The 20,359-nt window shown below is 35.1% G+C and overlaps 3 protein-coding genes across 3 annotated transcripts; 2 read left to right on the top strand and 1 right to left on the bottom strand.

The window, feature by feature from the left end:
• Positions 1 to 1,672: 1,672 nt before the first annotated feature.
• On the top strand, positions 1,673 to 3,690 carry LOC120002826 (two-component response regulator ORR24-like). Its single transcript, XM_038851666.1, has 5 exons — positions 1,673 to 2,143; positions 2,221 to 2,297; positions 2,406 to 2,442; positions 2,578 to 2,677; positions 2,861 to 3,690. The coding sequence occupies exons 1-5, from the start codon at positions 1,852 to 1,854 to the stop codon at positions 3,426 to 3,428; spliced, it is 1,074 nt and encodes a 357-aa protein (XP_038707594.1). The 5' UTR covers positions 1,673 to 1,851; the 3' UTR covers positions 3,429 to 3,690.
• An 8,843-nt stretch (positions 3,691 to 12,533) lies between these two features.
• Positions 12,534 to 13,328, top strand: LOC120002768 (LOB domain-containing protein 21-like). The gene has a single exon (XM_038851578.1). It carries the CDS (start codon positions 12,685 to 12,687, stop codon positions 13,150 to 13,152), a length of 468 nt encoding a protein of 155 aa, XP_038707506.1. The 5' UTR covers positions 12,534 to 12,684; the 3' UTR covers positions 13,153 to 13,328.
• Positions 13,329 to 14,621: 1,293 nt separating this feature from the next.
• LOC120003298 lies at positions 14,622 to 17,430 on the bottom strand. Its single transcript, XM_038852231.1, has 4 exons — positions 17,274 to 17,430; positions 16,551 to 16,840; positions 16,360 to 16,431; positions 14,622 to 16,262 (listed from the first exon to the last, which is right to left on the bottom strand). Exons 2-4 carry the CDS (start codon positions 16,638 to 16,640, stop codon positions 14,844 to 14,846), a joined length of 1,581 nt encoding a protein of 526 aa, XP_038708159.1. The 5' UTR covers positions 16,641 to 16,840; positions 17,274 to 17,430; the 3' UTR covers positions 14,622 to 14,843.
• Between the last annotated feature and the right edge of the window lie 2,929 nt (positions 17,431 to 20,359).

The following is a 20,359-nucleotide window of genomic DNA, read 5'->3' as shown; positions in this document are numbered from 1 at the left end:
GTGGTTGTGGGTATTAAAGTTTTGCAATACATTTATGTGTGTGGTTGTGGGTCTTAAAGTTTTCTAATATATTTTTAAATTTTATTTTGTCTATATAGGCTTCTTTGTAAAGGCGTCCACGTGGCACCATGAATTGAGGAGAAGCCTTGTGGATCCTTAGCTTTATATATATAAATTGATGATATATGAGTTCTTAAAATGAGGTCCTAATTTTTAGGGTTCACTTTTATGGTTCAAAACATTTTTATAAAATTTAGAAAAAAATATATTTGTATTTTGATTGATCTTACGAACCCAACGATATATTTTGATTCAAACAAAAATCAAATACAACCTAAAATGTATATGAATTTTTTTTGTTTTATATCCAATAATCCATAATTATCATGCACTTCTCATGTTGAATTTGATTTTTGTTTCGAACAAAAAATATATCATTGGATTTGAAAGACTGATCAACATATACAAATATATTTTTTTTCAAATTTTTTTTAAAAAAGTTTTGAACTCTAAAAGTTATAACCTCATTTTAGTGTCTTATAAGAGAATTCTCATATATATATATATATATATATATATATATATATAGACACATGATGTGTACATCTGTATTATGGGAGAATGGTTGACGTGGAACAAATGGGATTATGGGAAAGAGATTTAATAAGTCTTGAAAGAGACAAAAGACTAATCCGTGATTGTCGACGGGAATACAGTTTACATATTTTTCTAAAGTTGAGTGAGTGAGTGAGTGACAGGCCAGCAGCCGTCATTGATGTCTCCCTTAACATAAACTCAATTAACAATGAATTAGGTTTTATACACATAAATAATCTCCATTCCCTAAATATAGATATATAATGATACATGTATATGATCTAACAATGTGCTCCCTCAGATTGAAACACTAGTTTGATTTTTGTTCAAACCACAGTACGTAATTTGACCAACAAAGTCTTCTAAAGCTATGTCTGTTTGCTGGATTGGATAATATTGGACTGAAATGTGTTGGCAAGGATTGAATTGAAATCCTTGATTGAAATGGGTGGAATAGACAATAATAAGATGGATTAATTAAGTTATTTTACATTTGGTGCTTGTGATATAATAACATTGGATAAACTTTATAGTTTATAAAAATCATCTCTCAAGTAAGCAAAGAAGGAAAAAAAATCAGTTTTCGAACTCAAATTCGAGCTCGATATTTTCTAAAAATTGTTAAAAATAAGATTATATATATATATATACACACACATATATACACACTAAATATTTTCATCCACTCACCATGATTTGACCTCATAACCTATGAAAATGTCACATTCGTTTTTGCTCTAGTATACCACATCAACGTATAACAAGGTATATCAAAACGACTAATATATTTTCGCATATATATTTGCATTCACGTATACACACATCACATCACACGAATACATATAAATTTGTATAGTGTTTTTTCCATATATATTTAATCATTCATAAAGATCATAAAATAATATATGCATATTTTAAATAAAACAAAATTGAGAGGGAGAATTTGACCGGTGTTTCTCCATATGTCAAGACTAGCTTACTGGGAATTTGACCGATGTTTCTCCATATGTCAAGACTAGCTTACTAGTTTAGGGATTTATTCTAAAAGAAAATAGACTTTATTCTAAAAGAAAATTAAACATCTCTTTCTCCTTCTCCTTGGGCAGAGGTAAGAAAAAGGGATGCAATTATAAGCATCAAAAACAGGTCATTTACCCCCAGATCATCAATCATATCGTGACTTTAGCTACAACTCCTCACCAATCTTTTTCCTTGAAGATGAATCTGAAAGATTGAGTTACTCAGCATCTAAAAATGAAGAGGAATTTCAGCTGTGAAGAAGGGTCCAAGACCACTACAACATTCACAAGCCAATATAACAATTCATCAAGGAAAAAAGGCGGCGAAGATGATGACGATGACGATGACGAAGACGAAGAAGAAGAGGTGGATAATGAAGAGAAGAAGAGTGCAACTGCAGGTGTTGCGGTTCCATCCTGCAGATCTGTACGTCCTTATAGTCGTTCTAGGATGCCGAGGTTCCGATGGACTCCCCAACTCCATCTTTGCTTTCTTCTTGCTGTTGAAAGACTTGGAGGACAGGATAGTGAGTTTGTTTCTTAATTAATTACTCTGATTCTTAATAATTTTCTCGAATTTAAGATCAAGTTAATTGATTTGCAGGAGCAACACCAAAGTTGGTTCTTCAATTGATGAACATCAAAGGCCTTACTATTGCTCATGTCAAGAGCCATCTTCAGGTGATTATATATTATATATTTTATATATATATATATATATTTCATGTGTGTGTGTGAAACAAATATATTGACTCATTAATATTCACGATTATTTTTTTCTTCTCTTAGATGTATAGAAGTAAGAAGATCAATGATACAGATCCAGGTAATTTTGTTTAATTTACTTTGATTTCTATATGTATATATGTATACAATTCATCTAGGGTTTCCTGCCTCTCTCTAGCTAACTCTAATATTTATGAATTGATTCCTTGTTTTCTTTCTATTACATTAATTCCAGAGAAAGGTTTATCATTTGACAGTGGGGGTCATAATTTCTATTATGCTAGCCAATTACCCAAACTGCATAGTTTCAATCAAAGATCTTCATCTTCTTTAAGGTAAATATGTATATATGTGTGTCTATGTATGTATGAAAACATGTGATGACTGAAGATCTTCCCCTTTTTGAAGACTTAAATTGGGTTCATGTCAATTGGTTTTGAATTAGTATATATATGCTAATTAACAATCTCTTTTTCTTTTTCCTTTTCTTTTTGTTTCTTCCATTAATCAATTTATAGTGATGCTTGCAATTGGAGAGGTCAAGACAACCAAATCTGTAGTCCACACAACATTGATAGGTGTGGACTCAATGGAGCAAAACAAGGACTTCATGGCTCAGTCACCGAGAGAGTACTTTTTGGAAGACTCAAAAACAATTCATTTAATGGAGATTCCCATTTGAGTACTAATATTTCTTCTTTCAACAACATAGGACCCTCTAATACTAACAAAAGAAGCAGTACTAGTACTCATCCAACCATACTGCTTGATGAAGAGGTTGAGTCCCTTCAAAGATGTTCAAGGAGACCAATATCAAGTGCTCAGTTGATCAAAAATGGATCTTGTGACAGAAACTGGAGGGCAATTCATCAAGAAGTGGAAAATACGGCGAAACGGAAGAAATTGGACTTGAATCTATCTCTAAACGTGGATGAGAAGGGCATGGAAGGAACAAGTGATGAAGAAGAAGAAGAAGAAGAAGTTGATAGTGATTTGTGTCTTTCATTGGCTTCATCATCTTTATCCACAACAAAGCATGCAAGGAAGACAAAAATGGTGGCAAGTACTCTGGATCTAATTTTATGAATTAATTAGGACAATTAATTCTAAGTGAGATATTGTAGTACTTGTAACAAGTACTACAATATCAAAACCCCATATATATATATATAGCAGTGGATAATGATCCATATCGTCTCTCAATACAAGGTCATATGTTTGATTTTGTTGTTTTCAGTGTTTTATGTGCATGAATATCAAAAAATACATGAATATATGTATAGTATTATACCATGATATGGACAATATTGTTGGGAAATAATATTGTTTTCAATGTTAGAAGGAATAATTAATTAACTCATGCATGTATCCTGGCAACTTCTTGATTAACTACAAAGAAATAAATATTGAGAAGTATATATCACCAGATTGCTTTGACAAAATGATCTATTCAGTACATACATACAATTTTCTTTTGGTATTTAATCTTATTTATCCGAAGCTGTGTTTCAATGTGTTAGACACTACAAATGTTCTTTAGCCTAAAACGAAATATTCGATACATATATACTTGCTTGAATGGTATTCTTCTGTTTGGTTCAAGATTTATGATACATAATAAAATGTGTGTTTGGTTTGGTAATTAAGACCAAATACTGATATGTGATTTTATATTTAAAAGGTTGACGAAAAATTTGGAACTTAGTACGATCAATCATTAGTTGTTACGAAGTCCACATCGGTTAGGTATTGGTGGGGTAATACCCAACTGAGTAATTTATAAACCCAAATCTATCCCCTTACATTTAACATGGTGTTTTCCTAACTTAGTGAGTTGAATTTTGATTCGTAATAGATGAGTTTGCTCGGTGAGTTGGCTTCTCGCACAAAGTCGTGCAGACCCAATATACCCATGGAAATCGGATAACCCAAAACGGGTAATATTATTGAAATGAATGGGGTTTGGATTTTTGATAATCTTTGTTCCACATAGATATCAACTATTAAGATCGCGTCACTCTACTCCTAGTAAGTATATACCTTGGCTGCAAGTCGCTGGACCAAGCTATTAATTTGCTCAAAGTTTGACGATATCCTTAATTAGGGTTTTTTTTTCTTGAACTTGAACCCAAAGTTCAAAAACATAAAAGTCATATAAGCATGATATTAATTTTATATAAAGATCTGTTTATGTATATAAAATTTGAACCCTAAAAGTGAATCCTAAATGTTAGAATCTCATTTTAGGACCTCAAGGTCCATATAGAGCAGGAGATAAAGACTCTGTATAATATGAAATTATCCTTTAATGAAATTATCAAGTGTTTGGTGGTTTTTAAAAAACTCGAGAAAATATAACTTTATACAAAATGATACTCTTATAAGGTACAGGTCGTATAATATTAAAACACATCCAACACGTTTTAATTTTATACGGAGCACTTATGATAAGAGATAACACGTCAAATGATAAAAACACCATCTTTAAAAAACAAACCCTAGCCACTTGTCACTTTTATATATTATCCGTACTCTAACCAAACCTCTAACCATAAAAATATAATGATTTTTATATTTAAATTTTTATAGCAAAAACTAATAAGAGTAAATTATTTAAAAAATAGTAATTGTTTTAGTTAGGGGTAGTTCAGACATATTATCATATATCTATACTATCATTTGGTCATTTAGTGTAACAATAAAAATTATACTATACAAGCTTAATACCATATTTTTTTCCAAACGGAACCTCATATGAGAATTCCAATATATATATATATATATATTTATGCACACTCAAGAACTACATATTTTCTTTTCCGAAGTGCATTATTAACAATGTCATGAACAAGACTGGATCGCTGGATTTGTACATTTAGAAGGGAAAAACAGTGATCATAATGTTTTTGAACTTTGATTAATTTTTGTGCCATTTCTATTTTTAATTGCTCAATATTCAGCTTTACTTGGAGATTTTCATGGCTTGATTATAATATATTGGTTTACTTTTAATTACTAGTAATTAACATGAACATATAAATTCCAAAAAAAAAAAACTTGTATATGGGATTTATTGTTGATATCTAGGCCACGAAAGTTGTGGCAACATTGAAATGAAACAAATTAATTTTTAGTTATTTTTCACAATCGGATTAATGGATATGTTTTTCCTTGATTCACATTTTAACTCTTTCTATGTATAAATTTAAATTATTATATTTTAATTCGATTAGTGACACATGTCAAACACTTTTTTTCTACTACGAGTGAATGATAATTTTTTTTTAACCTATATAAACTCGGCTACTTAACTCGTCTCATTCTCCCTAAATATGTTTGCAAATTCCAAGGTGTTAAAGAGACATCAAACACTCAAAATATATAATTTCAAAATAATATAACTTGTTTATAGAGATACCGATTGATTCTAATGAGAAGTGTAGATTATAATTATATTTCATTTAAATGAGGATTTTAATTCTTTTATAAATTATTTAATAAAGAAAAACACATGAAAGCCTTATAAAGTCAATCCACAGTGTCCTATACTCCTATATAATGACCAAAATAGAGTCTTGGGCCGTGGGTCTCTTTCATGTCTAATCATACAACATGGGTGGCCCTATTTTCTTCGTCAAAATCTAAATGCACTCACATTTTTACCCTATACACCCCCTCAATTTTTTATTTTTTTTTTCTGTACACCACCGATCCCACCATTGACCCCACCTCTTTACAATTTTATATTTTTATTTTTATATTTTTTTAATTTATATTTATATTTTTTTAATTTCCAATTTATTTGATTATAATTTTTAATTTTTTTGGTAAAAAACAATATTATTAAAAAATAATATTGCTATCAATACAAGCACATTAATAAAAGGTTATGTCTACAATGGGTTGAGATACATTTATCGAATAAACAAGCGTCTCATAATCACGGAGTTGTTTTTTATATGGTGTCTCCCATTCTGTTGCACAATAATACTTATATGAAAACCACTGGATCATAATAGGGGGCATCAAATAATTCTCACTCATAAATACCTTAACAAAGTGGTTACCATTCACATATCTAATAGTGATGACACTACGTTCTGCATGTGGAGGTGGGATGGATTGCAATGGTAAAAAAGTTAAAGATTGTACATCGCTTATGAGATGCAAGACGATGTTGTACCTTGAAGCGATAAGGTGTCACATATCAAGCATATTCATCCAACAGTCGATTGGTGCTAGTTTATTTGTCTCGAAAAATACAAGTGCATTGTGAATATAGCATGCCCGCTCATCATTGCCAAACAAAGATATATCCTCTTCCCAAAATGCCCTTAGCTCTTCAATTAAATCACGCCTAATAGAAGACCAAGCAATTTCACCTCCTTCGAACATACAAACTAAAATAATTATAAACATACAAAAGAATTCACATCATAAAAATTATAATTTATACTGAAATGATTACAAACCTACAAACAAATTCACATCATAAAAATTCAAACTAAAATAAATACAAACATACAAAAGAGTTCACATCATAAAAATTATAATTCATACTAAAATGATTACAAACCTACAAAAAAAATTCACATCATAAAAATTCAAACTAAAATTATTATTAATATACAAAAAAAATTCACATCATAACACAAAGTATTAAAATAAAAATTCTAATATTATATTTCAATAGTATTATTTTTGAATAGTATTATTTTTTAATAATATTGTATTTTAATAATATTGTTTTTTCAACAAAATAAATTAAAAATTATAAAAATATAGATGAGGAGGGGTCAATGATGGGATCGGTGGGTATATAGAGAAAAAAAAAAAAAGGGAGGAGTGTATAGAGTAAAAAATGAGTGTATTTAGATGAATCCTTTTTCTTCTTTACTTCTCTTTTTTTTTTTTTTTGATAAAAGTACTTCTCTTTTTTTTGGCAAAGAAATCTCTCCCTTTTTTCACAAACAAATATGTTTAACAGCACGTGTGTGGGTATTGGAGACTACAATTCCGGCTCTAATTCTTCTCCAAAATTGAGTTAAATCATGAATTAAAATATGTGATTAAGTATTTTAGCATTCATAATGTTAGAATATAATAGATTTTGATAAAATAAAATTCTAAATCCTAAACTTTAAACCCTAAACACTAAAAATTAAGCCATAAATTCTAAATCCTAATCCTTAAACTCTAAACACTAATTTTTAACTCATGAACTCTAATATGTTATTTTTCAAAAAAAAAAAAATAGTCATAATTTAACATGATTTTTGGGAAAAAATTGGAGCGGAAACCAGAGCCAGGAAGTGGAACCCCTCAACCCCTCTGATTCCGCGGTATGACACAGTCCAAATACTACATACAACAAACTGAATCGAAATGAAGGCATATAAAATTGAAAAAGCACAGTAAACGTTCCCGGCTTTTTCTGTGTTGATGTTGGCATTTTTTATATATTTTTTTAGCGAAGTTTCAGTTCATCCATTCAAGTTGTGTATTCTCTGAATGAAGCTTGAAACAGAGGAAAATTTGTCAATTGTCTAGTCTTTTAATCTTGCTCCCAGTTATTCTCATTTAGGTGACGAACCTCTATATATATATAACACAATGCTAAATACTCCATTTTGTGACCATCAAAAGATGTCTAAATCTATGTAACATTAAAATAGCCATTGATTAAAAACACACATGTATGACTCACTTCACATTCAACACTCTACATTAATTGGGGGTCTTATGGGTCACTTTTTGGGGGGTTCTCGAGAATACATCGAGCCCACACGACTTTGTTCCTCCTAGGCACAGCAAGTAGGCTAAGCCTAACTCACTTAAGCCTAGGAAAATATCTTGTTAGTAGAGTGGGAAGCTTGTCCTTATAAATGATATTATGTCCACACATCATTTCAATGTGAGACTCTAACACTCCTCCGCACTTGTGGGATGAGATATGTCAGACCGAACAAGTGGAGTAGAGGTCATATTCAACTAGATAGAATCACTCTGATACCATATTAGAATTTCAGTCTATATTCATCAATAATATTGTCCGTTTTGGGTTGTATGGTTCTCAGGGATGCATCGGGCCTGCACGGCTTTGCCTTACCAGGAGGTCACCCATCCCAATAATACTCTCGCAAAAGCATGCTTAACTGTGGAGTTACTATGTGATATGATTCATTTCCTTCAAGAAAATGTGTTGTTGATGGTAAGGAACTGAATTTATCTATATATGTTTACACTCCCTCACACTTGTGGGATGAGTTATGTCAGACCAAACAAGTGGATATATAAGTTAGGGTCACTTATAGATGATCCATCCATTGGACATCCTAAAGGTCTTACAAGTACCCCTCACCTGTGTGCGTTCCGTCCATAAGGACATCTGAAAGGCAAACAGGTGGAGCTTGTTCCAATACCATATCAGAATTTTTCAGCCCCTACGCATCAACAATATTGTTCGTTTTGGATCGTCTGGTTCCCGTGGATACATTGAACTCATACAGTTTTGTTCCTCCTAAACCCAACAAGTGAGTTAAGCCCAACTCACTTGAGTCTAGAAAGAGACCTTATTTTATTAGAGTGAGAGGCTTATTATCTCCACACATCATTTCAATATGGGACTCTAACATGTGTTATATATATGCACTCCAAAAAGAAAGTGCATTCATGCATGCGTGGATAGACAGTCCGAAAATTTTATGTTTAGATAACACTCATGTGTTTGATATTTTACAGATATGTCGAGTTCTAACATTTTTCTTCCCTTCTCTTGTGCTAAAAAGAGGAAATATATCAAACCCTGAAAGTCAATTGACAGTGTACCATATTATGACCAAAATAGAGACGTGGGCCGTGGGCCTCTTTCATGTCTAATCATACAACATGGGTCGCCCTATTTTGTCTTCTAACTTTCTTTGTTTTGATAGATTAGGTCGTGTTTGCTATTACTTTCAAAAATTATCAAAACAAAAACATAGAATATAAAACTGAAAATGAAAACATAAATTTGACTACCTGTTTGGTTGCGTATTTAAAACAAAAAATGGAAACATAACTTACTCAATATGAGATAGTCATGCGAGATGTCGTGAAGCTTTGCTCTTGATGCAAAGAAAAAGTCAATGCCCAAAGTTCGGCCCAGGCCCGACAAGACCCCGAAGCCCACCCCGGGACTGGAGACCACCCTGGAATCAACCTGACGACTGTCCCTGGCTCGTAGCTCGACCCAGTCCCAAAGATCTTCCCAAAAAAACCAGACCCAAAAGCCCGTCCCGGGATCACCTGGCCCCGAAGATCATCCCGAGACTGACCCAACCCTTATGACATTCCCGGGACAAACCTAGCCTCAAAGATCGTTCGGCAACAGACCCAACCTCTAAGCCCATTCCGAGACAGGCCCGGCCCCAAAGACTGTCCCCGAATCGATAAGAACCCAACGATTGTCCCGGGATCGACCCAACCTCGAAGACAATCTCATGACGAACCTGGTCCCGAAGATTGTCCCTGGACCAACCCGACACCGAAGCCTGCCTCTGGACTTATCCGACCTCGAAGACAGTCTCAGGACCGACCCGACCCCAAAGACAGTCCCAGGACCGACCCGACCCCAAAGACAGTCTCTGGACAGACCATACCCGAAAGTCTAGCTTAGGATGGACATGGCCCGAATCCCTACCTGGGAGCAATCCGACCCCGAAGTCAGTCCTGAGACATGTCCCCGAAGACCGTCCCGGGACAGACCTGGCCCTGAAGACTGCCACGGAACATACCTGACCCTGATGACCATCCCGGGACAGACCCGGTCCAAAGATCGTCCCCGGACGAACTTGACCTAGACGACCTTCCCAAGACTAACATGGCCCTGAAGACGATCCCGGGACCAACCTAACCCCGAACCCTCCTCTAGACTGATCTGACCCCAAAGACGACCTCGGGACCGACTCAACCCCGAAGAACATCCAACAACAAACCAGACCGGAAAGCATAGCCTAGGACCGACCTGGCCTGAAGCCTGACCTAGGCTCGTAGCCAGGCCTATAATCGATTTGAGCCCTAAACCCGACCTGGGCCCGTAGACCAGCTAGGCTCGGGACCGACCCGTCCCCGAAATTTGGTATGGGTCGCTCTCTTAAAGAAATATCTCTGACTTGGTTTTTAACGGCGCGTGTGTAACACTGTTCATTAACGTGTCGGCAGCGTTCCCTCATCGAAAAAGTAATTTGAGTAAAGTGCGTTTGATACACTCGCTACTCAACTTTCTCTTTAGGGGTTATTGTAGAAAACGACCTGCATTTAAAACAAGTGGACTCTTTCAAAGGATAGGAGCACTATCTTCGCCACTCAAAAATGTTTGATTTTGCATTTTTCTTTTTTCATTTTTGACATTTTTTTACCATATGAATTTACCGATATAATACAAAAATTTAGATATAAACTTTTGCTTCACCAAAAAAAAATTCAATAACTTTAGTAATTTATTTTCCTATATAATTATTTTTTAAAAACTAATCTCTTTCCAAGTCTACTAAAATAAAATTTTATAGGGTGTCCCAAGAGGGCAAACTAAAATTAATCTACTTCGGCAAGTTTTCACAATAAGTATTAAAGTGAACCCATTCTTTGGAACAATTAACTTGGTGTAAGTTGGGTGGGTGAGCACTTCATTTATTGACAAGAACGAGAACCATTACTTTCTTGAGAAAGTGCTTTGCTTTTTCTTGTGAAATACTACCTTTTCTTTTTCTTTTTCTTCAATAAAAGGAATGAAACATCCCATCTTTGTTATTGATCTATCATGTCTTATCTTTTAATCTTTTACCTACGGAAACAATATTGTCCCCTCTTGTCTAATCATTTTAGTTGAACTTACAAAAATAAAATAAAAAATCATCATCATCCGAGTTTTTATCTCAAAAATTTGAGATCGACTATATGAGTTTATGATAAAATTAATAAGAATTCACTACCTATATTTGTTTCCGTCATTCATTTCTATTATGTGTGATACAAATTCTCTCAATTCGCTTTTAGAGAATTCAAAATTTCTTGATCCGTGACAAGGTTATCTAAACTTACAGTAAAAGAACTATATGTGACATCCTCTCCCTAGATTGGCTAGGGAACAAACAACCATGATCCATATATGCTTGTGTTATGTATGGCCACTTGTTTTTAAAAAGAGTATAAACCCCAATAATTCATTCGATGATAACAAAGTTACACATAGCGTCTCAATAGCAATGTAGGAAATTACAAATCAAAACCAAGGAAAATAGACACAGGGACTCAAGAACAAAAAGATCAATCTCCACCAGATCTAGGAGTCACATCACCATGCATCAGATATGTGTCGTCGAAATACGCAATAAGAACTGGTGTGGTAAAGAATCCACGATAGATGGATGAGAATATCCATGTTTCACCTCCATGAGAGACGATGTTGTGAAGAAACCCTGAAACATTCCTTATTCAATACAAAACAGAAAGAAAACAATAGATCCATGTAAGGGAAGTGTAGATATATACCAGGGGAGGAAGAGGAGGAAAGGCAGGAAGCTCGTCGCCGTCCTCCTCTCCTTGCCTTGAAAAATAACTTCTGAAGTTGAGAGAGAGAAAACCCTAATCTTGTTATGTACGGCCACTTGGTGGCATTGTAACCATATTTTTATGGTTATTTGATATAAATTTTTAGGGAGGTACTTATGTGGTTTTTCACTTCATTTAAATTTTCGAATACTTGAATTGTATCACTCTTTCTAAATTATTTATACTCATGAAGAAAGATGAGATGGGTCAACCCAAAAAAGCACATTTGATTGCCAACTTTAGGAAATACAAATGTAGCTAAAATCACTTGAAAATAAAAATAGATGTTCTATATTTTCCGTATTTGAAAAATGAAAAACAAAAAAACAAATCAAGTACCCTTCCGTATTTTAATGGAATCAATTTATAGTTAAACAAAATTACCTAAATGGCTAGCAGTTATGTAATAAAATAATTCCTATTTTGGATAAGATGGAGAGCACAAATTCTTTAATTAAGGTCATGTTTGGTACAGGCGTTCACAGATATTTGTATGGGGAGGGTTCATCACTTTATCTCATTTTATCATGAGGTGCACATTTTCAAGTGACACACCCTTTAGACACTCGAAGAGAAGCCTATTTATAAGACCCTGACCTGTTGTCATTTCTAACCGTATTACCTTCCCAACTTTAATGTCCAAAAACTCTCAAAGAGAAGCCTATTTATAAGTGATAGGTGGGAGGATACACACACACACATATAGATAGATAGGACACACATAGTAGAGAGTGGATGTGATTTTCAGCAAATGAGGGGTCAAGAGTCTCGATCAAGCTCTTCTTGTGCAGCCTGCAAGTTACTTAAGAGAAGGTGTAGTCCAGACTGCATATTTGCACCACATTTCCCCTCCAACGACCCTTTAAAGTTTGCCATCGTTCACAAGGTGTTTGGTGCTAGTAATGTCAGCAAGATCCTGATCGAGGTCCCAATCGAATTGCGCGAAGATGCAGTGAATACACTTGCTTTCGAGGCTGATGCAAGGCTCAAAGACCCTGTTTATGGTTGCTTTGGTGCCGTAGTCTTGTTGCAGAGAAAGATGACTGAGCTACAACATGATCTCGCCATCGTTAGATCTCGCATAGCACAATTTGCTGCTGCCAGTTCTTCTGCTGCTGCTGCTGCTCAGAGCTTCACGGATTTTGGTCACAGTTCTCAGAGTTATTGTCAGGGGCCACTAGATCATGAACCCATCGGTGAATTCAGTCAATACCTGTAGAGATCTGGTCTTCAATTTCAGAGATTGATGCATATGATACTATCTGGGTTTTTTATGAATAGAATCAAATGCAGCTTTTACAGGAGTTGGCCATGTTTCTGTTCTTTAACACCAAACATGAGTTGTGATGTTTGTTTGACTTCTGTTCCCCACACTGGCTATCACATCTTCTTTGCTTTAATAATTTCCCTAACATGCATTGTACAAAAGCATATAGCCAGTTTCATGTTAGATGAAGTAGCAATCCCCACCACCTAACATGTCTCCATTGAGACTTGACCTGTGAGGAGTTAACACCCATTTTCAATAGTCAGCATCTCAGCAACCTATTCCAACTAAAAAGCATCAAATGTTGGCTTTTTTATAAACCAAGACAACATCATACAAACTCGTCCCTTTAAATATCTGATATGTTTCTAACATGACGACAGGATAAATTGTTCCAAAATCCATTGCATGACCATAAGGGTATTGCTCCCATTGAGAATCGAACTCAGAACCTCCCGAGTATATACGATTTGACACTTTAAATAAGAGAGATTCACCAGCTAAACGATTACCCAAATGATTAAACAGTTAGCTTTAGAGCAGCTGCACACCAAACTACAAGTGCTTGTGACTTCAAGCGCAAAGGCATTGCTTCAATCATACATTAATTCAAAATATTTCACACAACATATAATTGTTATAAACAGTCTGAAAATTCATCTGAATAAGTTGGGATGCCTTAAATGACAGTAAGTTAATCAGGGATTCGGTTCTCAATGAAATACATAATACAATATACATGGACACCTATTGAAGCTGACACAGGAGTAGAGAATCCAAGAGTACAAGAAACTAGTTAGGGAAACAACTATCATATGTTACAGACACAGACAAGGATACCATATCTTCAAATGCTTCAAACCCCATCTTCCAGGATGATATAACACAGGAGTGAGGGGACTTCTATTGTACAACAAAAGACTGAAATGGGCTTTTACATACTTCTCTATTGGAAGCAAAATCTTCTTGTGCTCTCAGCTATAGTTTCTTCCCTGTTGAAGAATCTAGTTAAGAGAATGCTTATCAAACCTTTTAAAAATAAAGTCAAGTCAAAGTTTTGCAGACAAAGTTAATACAAAAAAAATAAAGTGCAAACTGAATGATAAAGCTAACCAGAAAACATTACATAATGGAGCAGAGAAGTGAAAAAGAGCCAACAACGAATTAATCATGTTAAATTTGTATCACAGGCAAAGAAGCAGATAGAAACCTACCAGTAGGAGGATTGTGTTAACAAGAGGAAGGATGAGCACTATTTACACCCCGTTTTTTACTAAATACACCCCAAATTAAATAAATCTTAGTTAAAAACATAGCAATATCAAGCATACCCCTTTTCAAAAAAAACATACCAAAGGCAAACACAAAAACAGAATATCATGAGGCTGAAAAAGAATATCATAATAGGGTAAGCCACAAGGAGATCAAAAGTACTCACTAGCAGTATCAAATAGCTAAAAAAAAGCTTTGCAATATACTCCTGCATATTCCATATCTACAATACAAAAGGCACATTCACTCACACAGCTGCATTTGCTCATGAATCCATCAAGTTTTAGACTACTGATTAATATAAGGAATGAAATATTATAAGATAATGATCATACAAAAGGCAAACACAAAATCCAAATAAACATGTTGAATCAATTTAACAACTCCACAGTGGCTATGTTGCATGCCTCCGAGGAAGAAAGTGTCTTGAATTTTTCAATTCTAGAAGCAAACATTTCTAGCCATCCACTTGCATTTATATGATGATGATCTGACCACATGTTTGAGACAGGAGGTATGGGACTATCTGGTTCTAGCTCCATTCTGATAAAGTGAGAGTCATTGATATACCCGAATACCATTATGCCTTCCTTGTACTCCAATGGCATTGGATCCCTGAGTGGAAAAAATGTTACGCATTGCTCTTGTGAAATGAGCAGAACAACAACATTATAACATGTTGAGATGACATTTCCCATGTAAGGCATCACAATCCAATTCTTAGCGTCTGCCATCTCCGCATAACATTCGACACTTGATAGTAGCTCCGCTGTGCTTGAGAAAGGAGATAATAGCTTGTCATATTGTTGTCCATATATGTGCAACTCATTTGCGAGATCGTTTCGCACCAATTTCCAACCATCATTGTCCCAACCATAGAAAGATGCCACAACCCTGAATGCACAGTGGCCATCTCCAGGAACATCAACAAAATTAGATATATAGGGCTGCAGAAAATCAGGAAATAGAGACACCAAATTTTTTGTGTTTGCCTTTCTAGTCCTATGAACTTTCAATTTTGCCTTTTGTTTCAAACTCTGAGTTGAAAATTGAGAATTCTGACTTTGCGTAACATCATCAAATACATGAGACTCAAGTGTGTACTCAAAGGCTAAAGGATCACGCTTCGTTAATTTGTCCACTACTGGACTGGTTTTAATCTCATTCAACCCCTTCTTTCTCCCCCTCCCATTGACCTTTGATTTTGTCTCTAAGATAGAAGTACTGCTTGCCTTGCATAAAGACCGAAGCTGTCTTTTAATTTCTAGCTTTTGAGGTACAGTAGCAGTTGCAAATGTCCTTCTCACAATGTCAATCTCAGCATCAATTGTCACATCATTTTTGGGTTCTTCACTGAAAGGTTGATCACTGAGTGGGATGCTACTCTCTTCATTTCTATATTTTGTGAGCATATGACCACATGGCAAACCAAAAGATTTGGCAGTGGTGTGATTACAATTCTCTGCACTTGCAACATATGAATAACCTTCAAATGCTTTAACCAAGGCATGATTGTGCTTCCCATTCAAAACAACCAATATCCATGTCCCAGTAAGTGCATTTGACACATGAGCTTTCAGGGAGAATGGGCAGCCACATTTTTTTGTTGATTTTTTCCTCTTCTTTGCATTACATTTTGCCCTATATCCACCACTTCTCTCACAGCCAAATAAAATCCTAGGGGTTCTCTTAAGATCGTTGACGTCTGACCTTTGAACAACAACTACAACTCCATGCCTACGGCCACATTTCCTTGCGTACTCAACAACAGCCTCCTTATTCTGAAATACCTACACAATCCATAAAACCCAGCAGCAACATTAACATTATTGCCTAAACAAATTCCATTTTACATGAACTGCGAAATGAAGGGTTCTGCAACAATACCATATCAGTTCGAAAATATTCTGTTGTGTCCACTTCAATCATCACTGGGGTTTGTAACTCAACCACTTTGCCCTGTAAACATAATGAAGACATGCAGTGGTGTTTCAACTTAGGTCAATAGTGGGTTCCTATCAAAACTGACCTGACATGTTCCTATCAAAACCTATAAGCTGGGTTATGGTGAAACTGACCTGTTCCTCGTCATCCATCGCTACTCCATCAAAGGTCTGGTCGTCGCAGGTGTCAGGACTGGCGTTGTTGTCTTGTTCTCCGTAATCCATCTCTTCTTTGTCGAAGATCCGTCGAAGTTTGGGAGTGGGTCTCCGTCTTCAGGTAAGGGAAGAAGGAGAGAAGGATTTGGGCTGAGAATGGTAGTGCCAGTGGGATGTTGAAATATTATGTTTTTTACAACATTAATGGGGGTGGACTTTGTAAAATGCAGGGTGCAAAAAGGTGCTCATCAGGAAGAAGGCAAGAAGCTCTGCAAAAAAATTAGCACTTTACCAACCACAGATTTGCTATCAAATAATCAAAGTTAATTAACGATCAGTAACTTCATATTTGCTAAAACAACTATCAAAAAATTACCTACAGAGATTGATGTTTGCTCATGTTTTTCTACCAAAAGAGTAGGCAATTTGGTCACTTGCGAATGGATAACGATGTCAACTTTAATTGGGAGTAATGTATACCATATTTACTCAAATAATTTAAAAATTCTCATCCCACAAAAGTTAAAGAATTCGCAGCCCACAGAAGTAATCACAAAGCATCATCATCATAAAGACTGCAAAGGTACAACATAAAAGAAGAAAAAAACAAAACCTTTCCTATCTTGATTTCTGAATTCAAAAGTAGTATAATACATGATCTTGTTCGATTCAAAAGTTGAAGAATTCAGTTTAATTTCATACCTCGGAATTGAGAATTTTAGGCCCTAGCATGTTCATATGCGGCTGTTGGCTCATCAGGAAGGTGCAACCACCACGCGCGGCGATTAGCCGAGCAGTTATAGAGAAGATCGGCTGAGGATTTGGGACTTTCCCAGAAACTTTTGCGGAGAAATGCGAGACATGACGATAGGGTTTAAGGGAGTTCGCTGAAACGGGGCTTCGTAAAGATGGGCTTGGGCGGTTAAAGGGCTGGCCTTGTTAGCATTTGAGCCCGTTGATGCTAGTGGATTCATTTTAAAGAAGGCCCACATTTAGATGAATAAAAAGGCCCATACAAAGTTATTTGAGCATATATTTAGTTACTCCAGAAAGACACTTTTAAGTAAATAGTCCTAAGAAAAAATTCGGTGACGTTGCCTCCGAACCCCGTCAATCTTTGTCTCCCCTCTTATAAATTCCTAACTAGGTTCACTAACCAAGCTCACCCTTAATCTATTTTTTAGATCCGCCACTGTCCCAAACTAAGCCTAAAATTATGAGTTATTGGGTTTAGTGAGTCTTCATTATTTACATCGATACTCAAACAAATATGTTAATTTGTACTCTCTTTTCTTCTTCTTTTTTTTTGCTTTGAGTTGCCTGATTTGTTTGATAAGCATGAACTGCCTTGTATTGATTGATGTCAATGCATGATTCTGCTATGAATATAGTGCATTATATTCTAATGATTTTGTTTAATCTCATTAATGACCTAATAATTTATTGATGCTAATAAATCAACCTAATTCAACATTTTAATTGTTTAATATTGACACCTGCGATTTACCAAATTGTTAAATCAAACGACCCTTACCTCCTGACAACCTTGTGGAGTTGTGGTTAATCCATTAAGATAAAGGTAAAATGATTGTTTCTATCTTCGTATTATCGTCAGATTCTCATTTATGTCCTTAAACTATAAAATTTATCGAGTATATCCTCAAACTATCTCAAAATTTATCGATTCTATCCTGACCCAACTTTCTGGTGAGTTCCATGAACGATTTTGCTTATGTGACACTGATCTTCAGTAAGTGAAAGCCACATATTTTCCTACGTGGCCACCAAAATGTAAAAAATTACATGTCATTTTTCATTCACACATAAATTAATCAAAAAGGCAAAACAAAACTCAAATCCCTAAAAATCATCTTTGATCTTTCCCCAATTCGACGTAGGCTTATGCTACAGCTTTCCTGTTTTTCCAAAATCAAAGGTAAAAGAAGGAGGCGGTGATAGCGGCTTCTCCGACTTTCGAAGAACACAGCAGAGAGGGCTTTCCCGATTCAAGCTAGAAGTTTGTATAATTTTAATTTTTAATTAAAAAATTGCTTCCTCTTCGTACAATATAGATGGTTCCAATGTAACATTCTTTAAACAAAATAAAAGGAAAAAGAGCCAACTATAGTCTATGCCCACTTCTCCAGAGAAACCAAAAAGAGATTTAGCACTAAAGACACGAGAGAGAGAGCCGTATTTTTGTGGCTTCGGAGAGAACCCATGTCGCCTCCTTTCAACGGCTTCTAAGACGGTTCGTCTCTGTTGTAGCAACCCAAATTCATGTTTTTGTCACTTCTGGTATGTGACTTGTGTGACGGTTCGGCTGCACATTGGAGACTAGCTAGAACCGATGAGAACCAAAACTCCATGGAAAAAATCCACGAGATTGCAGAGGATTGGAACAAATTGATCTCTTATCCTTCACAAACTCGAGCTTGGTACGATTTAGGGCAAACTGATCTAGGGATTTTGATTTTGTTTGTTTGTTTTTATTAATGACATGTAATTCTTTTAAGTTTTGTGGCCACATAGGATATTACGTGCCTTTAACTCACCGGAGGTTAGTGCCACATAAGCAGAATCGTCCACGAAACTCACTGGAAAATTAGGTCAGGATAGAATCGATAAATTTTGAGATAGTTTGAGGATATACTCGATAAATTTATAGTTTAAGGACATAAATGATAATCTGATCATAGTTCGAACATAGAAACAATCATTTTGCCTAACTCTAAATAATATTCGGATTCACAAAACTTGTCAAATCTCAATTATAAAAGCTCTTAAGTATCACATCGGTATGTGAGAATTCCTTCCACTTTATAAGAATAAGCACTCCCTCATTACATCATCAAAGCCTTTTCTTAACCCAAGTGAGCTAGGCTAAGGAGGAACAAAGTCGTATGGGTTCAATGTATTATCGGGAATCAGACAGCCCAAAGAGGACAATATTTCTGATATGTATGGGGGGTTTGGATTTACAACATTGTATCGGAGCAATTCGATTCAATTGGATATGAAGTTTACTCCACTTGTTGGGTCTAGACATAACAGTCCATAAGTGCGAGGAGTATTGAAGTACCACATCGATAAGATGTGAAAATTCTTTCCACTTTATAAGGACAAACCCTCTCTCATTACACCAACAAGGTCATTTCTTAGTGCAAGTGAGTTGAACAAAGATCCATGGATTAAAGTGAGGGAAAACAAACGAAGAACTCCACATTTTTTTAATTTATAAATAAGATTAATGAAAAAAGAGAGAAAGTTATTGTGTATTAGTACATTTTGGTTCTTGTTTGCATGTTTTTGTGAAAAGACGTGATGTTTTATTATAAAACCCAAACTGGGAATAAGTCACGATAAAAAGTGGACTGTAGATTAGATTGATTAGATTGAAAAAATATAGATAGATTTGGATACCTAGCTAGGAGATATAGTTCCAGAGCAGAGATAACAAAGTAATTAAATCATGCATATCTATCCATATATATCTGTGTGTCTATCATAAAAGCAAAAGAAGAGGACTCTACTAATTTATTACTTATTAGCTGCTTTTTTGTATTCTTATCTCATCCAAATCTCCCTACTTTTGTCTCCTTAGTTTGACCAAAACCGACAACTGCTACTGTCTATGCTAACGTCAAATCACCACCTCTTTATTCTCCTTTAAGTCAGTTCTGATTGGGTCAAGTCCGAGCTTAAAATCCAATTTTCAACTTTAAATCTTACATTTAGGTATTGCAATAAAAAATAATTGCATGGGAGTACAAATCACAACCATGACA

This window comes from Tripterygium wilfordii, chromosome 1 (assembly GCF_013401445.1).
Source record: "Tripterygium wilfordii isolate XIE 37 chromosome 1, ASM1340144v1, whole genome shotgun sequence".
NCBI lineage: Eukaryota > Viridiplantae > Streptophyta > Magnoliopsida > Celastrales > Celastraceae > Tripterygium > Tripterygium wilfordii.
The sequence above is the reverse complement of the archived record's forward strand: the minus strand, read 5'-3'. Positions and strand labels throughout refer to the sequence as shown.